At 33.6% G+C, this 6,655-nt stretch overlaps 1 protein-coding gene across 1 annotated transcript; it reads right to left on the reverse strand.

The window, feature by feature from the left end:
• Positions 1-1,637: 1,637 nt before the first annotated feature.
• LOC122533245 (rho GTPase-activating protein 32-like) lies at positions 1,638-4,174 on the reverse strand. Its single transcript, XM_043662755.1, has 4 exons — positions 3,684-4,174; positions 1,905-2,235; positions 1,743-1,753; positions 1,638-1,700 (listed from the first exon to the last, which is right to left on the reverse strand). The coding sequence occupies exons 1-4, from the start codon at positions 4,137-4,139 to the stop codon at positions 1,638-1,640; spliced, it is 861 nt and encodes a 286-aa protein (XP_043518690.1). The 5' UTR covers positions 4,140-4,174.
• Positions 4,175-6,655: the final 2,481 nt, after the last annotated feature.

The following is a 6,655-nucleotide window of genomic DNA, read 5'->3' on the forward strand; positions in this document are numbered from 1 at the left end:
GTTGGCTTAGGCCACCGAGCAACGACTCCATTAACCGTGTTTACTTGGCCAAAGATCTCGCCTATCGGTCAAACTGTACACAGTGTATGGATGCTGTCGTGTACGCCGCGACGCTTTGTCGCACGCGAATGCATTTCGACAATAATCTAGCCGCGCAGTTAACTTGTCACGCGAGAGAGAGAGAGAGAGAGAGAGAGAGAGAGAAGAGAGGCTGCGCAGTCCTTTGTCACTCTCGTCCTTGTCCCTGTTGTGTGTGTTTTCTGTTTCGTTGAACAATCGGTACGGGTTCACGGTACGCTCCTAGAACGTGCCGTTACCGCGTGATTTTCGGCGACCGCTCGATTCTATTTCGAAAGTTTTCAAGAGTTCTGCGATCTCTGGCGTTTCTGCAGACACGAGCAAATTTTTTAATCGACAGTTATTCGGTATTCAAATGTTTCTCTTGAGCTGAGACATCATTTCTTGACGTGCGTCGGGTTGATACTTTTTTTTTTTTACCGATCGAATGAATGAAAAGAACATGTTTGAAAAGGTGAAACCGACTTTGAAATCTCTCCGGTTGAGAAAAAATTAACTCTGTATTGAACTTTCAACACTAGTTTAATAATAAAAAGTATAGAATATAAAAATATATTTCATCTTATAAAATTTTACTGCATAATATACTTAAAATGGGACTCAGGCCACTTTCAAAATAAAAATTATCATTCCGTCAACCAGCTAATTTTCTGTGTACAAAATCTTAGCGATTTTAAATATATTAGTTGCAATTTGTTTAACCTCTTGCGCTGGAATGACATGCCACGCACGTCAAGAATTTTTTGTCCCAAAATTGCAATATTTTCTCAGTTCTAGGTATATTTAAGTATAACCCTAGATATATTTAAGTATAACCCAGGCAAAGCAAATAATAAACACTACTTCTCAATAATTTCTATCCAGTAATACCAGAGTACCAAAGAGTTCAAAAAGAAAGCGACGATTTATTATATACGGTTTGGTCACTCGTTATGGTCCGCAGCGCAAGTGGTTAAAAATGAAAAGACAACATAGAAATAGCTTGGACTCGGGCCACTTTCAAAATAAACGGCTCATATCTAACATCATACAAACCTTTCTCATACGAATTTGCATCGAAAATCCTCATTCCGTGTCATGCCAGACGCAATTTTTCGTTCGTAGCGATCGACAAACTACAGACAACTGTAAACTTAACCTTTTGCGCTAGTAACTGATTGCGGACCATAACGAGTGACCAAACCGTACACAATAATTCATCGATATATCACTGGATACAAATTACCAAGAGGTAATAAATTTATTATTTGTTTTGCCTGGGTTGTATTTCAATATACTCAAAGCTGATTGTGAGAAAATATTGCAAGAGATTAACTCCTTGCGCAGGTAGCTAATTGCGGACCATAACGAGTGACCGAACCGTATACAATAATTCGTCGCTTTCTTTTTGAATTCGTCGATATGATATCACTGGNTCTAATATCGACTGGAACTTCCTCTAATATTTCGTGTAAACACGTGCTCAAAAAATCAACGTACTTTGTGCCTGTTAGTTTCCCATCAAGCAAAGAAAGGTCCAATTAAAAATTTATCAATTACTCCTGCCCATTTAAACTAAACTAGTGTTGATGTCTTGAATGCAGAATAATATGTGGGTGTTCTTCATCCCAATTATGGTTATTCTGAAAATTGAATATATCATCCCAGATAAAACTAGAGCTTACTAGAGTTTGCTCTGTTTATAAAATTCATTATGTCTCATAAACGAAGACAGATAGGACATACGTTTGTATGACTTTTTTTCATTATTTTTAGGCGTACAATCAGCTTCCACAAGTTACGAAACACCCTGTATATATGTATATATAATATATATGTATATATACCATCTTGACCAGAATTTAAGAGATGTTCCCCTAAATCACAACCAAATACACGTTCCTTCAGAATCCCTGACTGCTTCAATCGTCTTCTAGACGGTCTATTCAGTATAAACGATCTGAAAAAGGCGATTAACTTCCCGTGCTTTCTAAGCACCGGTTTCACGGGTAACTTCGATCTAACTGTCGTTGACACGGTCAGATGCCGTGGTACTTTATCTCCGATCACAGCCACACATTCGGCTGGGAAAAAACCGACTGCAAATCCGTGCTTCCCACGCCACCATGTACTTTCCCCTGGAGGAGGCATATCTATTACGGAAATCATGTCCCCGACCTGAAATTTATCAATATCCCCATGTTAAAATCAAAATTTTGGTTCCTTCTTTCCTCTTTCTTTTTACTGGCTCTTACAAATTCTTGTAGAGTAGACTGTAGATATTTATTCAAATCAATACTTTTGTGTTATATTATACTGGACATATTTATTTCTAATTAATTGAAATCAATTTTGTTCATTTTTTTTTCTTTTTGCTTTTACTAGTCAAATTCTTATTAGCAGACTGTAGATATTTATTCAAATTAATACTTTTGTATTATATTACATTGGACATATTTATTTCTAATTAATTAAAATTAATTTTGTTCATTTTGTTTTTACTAGTCAAATTCTTATTAGCAGACTGTAGATATTTATTCAAATCAATTTTGTTCATTTTGTTTTTACTAGTCAAATTCTTATTAGCAAACTGTAGATATTTATTCAAATCAATTTTGTTCTTTTTTTTCTTTTTGTTTTTGCTAGTCAAATTCTTATTAGCAGACTGTAGATATTTATTCAAATCAATTTTGTTCATTTCGTTTTTACTAGTCAAATTCTTATTAGCAAACTGTAGATATTTATTCAAATCAATTTTGTTCATTTTTTTTTCTTTTTGTTTTTGCTAGTCAAATTCTTATTAGCAGACTGTAGATATTTATTCAAATCAATACTTTTGTATTATATTACATTGGACATATTTATTTCTAATTAATTAAAATTAATTTTGTTAATTTTTTTTCTTTTTGTTTTTACTAGTCAAATTCTTATTAGCAGACTGCAGATATTTATTCAAATTAATACTTTTATATTATACTAGATATATTTAAATGTAATAATTTATTTAATCTACTAAATAAATCTCACGATAGGGATTATACTGTATACTTGCTAATTTCCTTCGTTTTTTCTTTACTCTTACTAGCAGATTGTAGATATTTATAGGAATTAACATTTTTATACTAATTATGTTATATTTACACGTTTACAAAAAAAGTTACTAACCAGACAGAGATAGATTACATATATGATAAGAAGCTATAGAGCTGAGAAGCCAAGTCACGTTTCATTAGAAACAATTTACTCCTCTATTGTCAAGAATCTTCAATTGACGAAAGAATTTAGCCACTACAATATTACAACTAGATTGTTCCCCTATCACTTTTGACAACGACTATCAATTTACAATGTGCAAATTACAAATGTATAAATATTAATATTGAACATTTCCATTTACAATACAATGATCATTAAATTACACCAAATGTACTATGTATTACACGAGTAAAGTTATAAATGTGTCATTTTGTATGTTCCTTGTTACTCTGCACTTTGTGATCACAGTCCCATGCATTGTTTCCACTGTGAGATTACACAACAAACGAATAAAAATCCGCAGTCCACTCGCACGGAATGCTGTTGCATTCGAAATTCCCTTTCGAAGGAGAGGAATGGAGAATGAATACCTGAAAGGAGATTTCATCCGGTGCCTGAGCCACGTAAGGTCTGACTGCATAAGCCGCGGCTACTGCAGGTGTATTAATGGGGCATGAATCGGACTCTGGCACGAGGATTCTTCTTCCCCTGTTATCTAGCTGCAGCCAATTTAACACAGGACCGCAATTTAGGCCTTCATGATTTAACTGGGAGAACCGGTTCAAATAGTCCCTCAGTATATCACAGGTGTTTTTTGGCCGTGTGTCTGGAAGCTTTGTCAAAGATGAGAACTTCCTGTCGAATATGCAGCGATGCAGCTGCTTGTCAAACATAACAAAATTATCGTAAGATCGTTGCAGCGTCCAGCATGCATCACCGGATGTTACTCTGACCGCGTAGCTGTCGGAATCATTGGTACCTTCGCTAAGCGAAACCTGCAAAATCAACGTAACCGTTTTAGTCTTGTCTGGATCTGAGAGAAACATTCTCTTTCGTTTTTTTTTTTTTTTTTTTTTTTGGGTGAAAAAAAAAGGAAAACCTTTTTTTTTTTTTTTTTTTTTTTTTTTTTTTTTTTTACGCTATCTACGAACTACTCTAATAATGCACCGTGTGTTTTAGATTATTGTAATTATTATTTGAGTTGATAGTAAATCAGCAAAGCGTTGATAAGTAACTGTTACATTTCTAAAATGCAGAACGCAATTATCCATCAGCCTTGGGTTAGAGCCGCGAGCAATTTGCGTGTAATTTGGCGAAAATTTTTACGCGTGTAGGTACAATACAACGAGAAATAAACGTGACTCGATTTGAGGCAATTTGGTCTGAATTAGGGAAATGGTTTCCTAAATTGAATTACTCTGTGTCGTTGCTCTGAAAATTTATTTCTTCATAACCACAGCATTTCAATCTGTTTCGATAAATTTATGTAAGAATCACAGCTGAGATTTCTTTTTTCTTCCGCTCGAAACTACGAACGATTTATGAAACGAAATTTTGTTTGAATGATTAAGGAACTTTCATTTTCAATTGGATAAAAATGTGTAACGTGACTTTAAGATATATAGTAATTGCAGGAACGAGAATGATAAACTGTTGATAATTTAAATTTTGTAAAGCAAGGTCGCCCGACCCATTGTTCTCATCTTAAAGCCATTTGGTCTATTTCAACAATCGTAAATTTGTCCTGTTCGAAGAAATAGGTTTTCTTTGGATTTTGTCGTTTAACTTCAATATTCAACGCTCGATAAAATAGTTATGCGAATTTTAAGAGAACGTTGTAAAGAGCAGGCTTTGATGTTTAAAATCCATGATGGATTTAATCGCGAAAAATTTTTTTAGTGTTTTCACGCAGGTTTGAATTTTTATAATTTTTGAGGAGAAAGTATCCTCCCCTATTAGATAAAATTAAGACTTCACGTTTTTAAACTTTAAACTAAAACCAAGTTTCAGAGATCTTTTTTTACGAAAATTATGTTTTTCGTCGATAAGTTTTCATTGTCATTAAGTTATCAATTATATTTTTCACTGTTAAAAAAAAAAACTACAAAAGTACTATAAAAAAGTGAGATCTATTATAATTGGAAAATATATGAATATATGTGAGTTGCTCACTTGACGAGTGGCACTCTCAGTTTAAAAAATTGAGAATTCATTATAAAGATAGCAAGTTCTAGAAGCATTCGCTAGTATGATAATAAGAAAGAGTTGATTTTCACATCGTGTGTCAATAATGACGCTTAATTATGCCATTAGTTCACTACATTAAAAGAAATTCATTTGTCACGAAAATTGACGAAAACGCAATTTTCAGAACATTAAGAAAAGAAACTTAATGCATTTTTTATTGACGCCTGTGCGTCACTGACTGGGCCTAATCTTCGAAAAACGTTATTTTTACGAATGAAAGTAATTACAAACGTTCCAAAGCATCGTAGAACGTTTGGTTTGTACATGAAGATATAATCAAAAATAAATATATGTTATGTACACCAAAATTACGTGCATTAAAATATAATATATAATAAATATTAAAATGTAATATAAAATTATGAATTATAAAATATAAATTAAAATATAATATATAATAAATATTAAAATATAATATACAATTATAAATTATAAATTAAAATATAATGTATAATAAATATTAAAATATACAATTATAAATTATAAATTAAAATATAATATATAATAAATATTAACATATAATATACAAAACACAAAATATAGAACATATAATTGGATTATGTGCATTAAAAAAATAATACGATTTTTATATAACTGTTAACATGTAAAAAGTAATAGTGACTCGTATCTGAAGGCATTTCTTCCCAAACTCGCCGGTAGGAAACGCGTTAATTCGCTTGTAAATCAAAATAATCAATAATTCAATAATTGTAAATAATTTTTACAATCCTAGCTGTAGCTCGATCAGACGAACGACTAAATGAACGAGAAATTTTACAAAAAGGTTCGTTAGTACGGTGCAAACGTATCCTAAAACAAATAAACACCGAAGCTGTTAGATCGTCGGATTAATTGGACGTCGGAGACAGGGGCGGAGCTGGCGTAGTTTACATATATAAAGATGCTGTCCGGTCAAAGGTTGAGGAGAGGGGAAAACGAAAGGAAAAGAAAAGAAGAAAAAGGAGGAAAGTGAGAGTTTTCCTTTTCCCCCGGAACATTCTGAAGCGGGAAAGTTTACAGGGCCTGGAATCCCACCGGAATCGTCTCCCCTCCCTGCCCCTCCCTTCTCCCAGCCGTACATCGATTCGTTTGTCAAGTAACTTTCGAGTTCGGGGGTAAGCCAATATTTCACGAGGAGCGGAACCAAGATTGAGGCTAGGAAGCGGTGGGAAGGCTGCTGACCACAGGGAAGATAAATTTGTTCCGCAATTGAGACGGGCGTGCCGTAGTAAATCTTGTCTATTAGGTATCTCTTCTTCTCTCCTACCGCAGGTATAAAACTATAAATTGAGGTTGGAAAGACACCACCGTATTG

The sequence above is a fragment of the Frieseomelitta varia genome, unplaced genomic scaffold (genome assembly GCF_011392965.1).
Source record: "Frieseomelitta varia isolate USP_RPSP 00005682 unplaced genomic scaffold, Fvar_1.2 scaffold_511, whole genome shotgun sequence".
Taxonomy (NCBI): domain Eukaryota; kingdom Metazoa; phylum Arthropoda; class Insecta; order Hymenoptera; family Apidae; genus Frieseomelitta; species Frieseomelitta varia.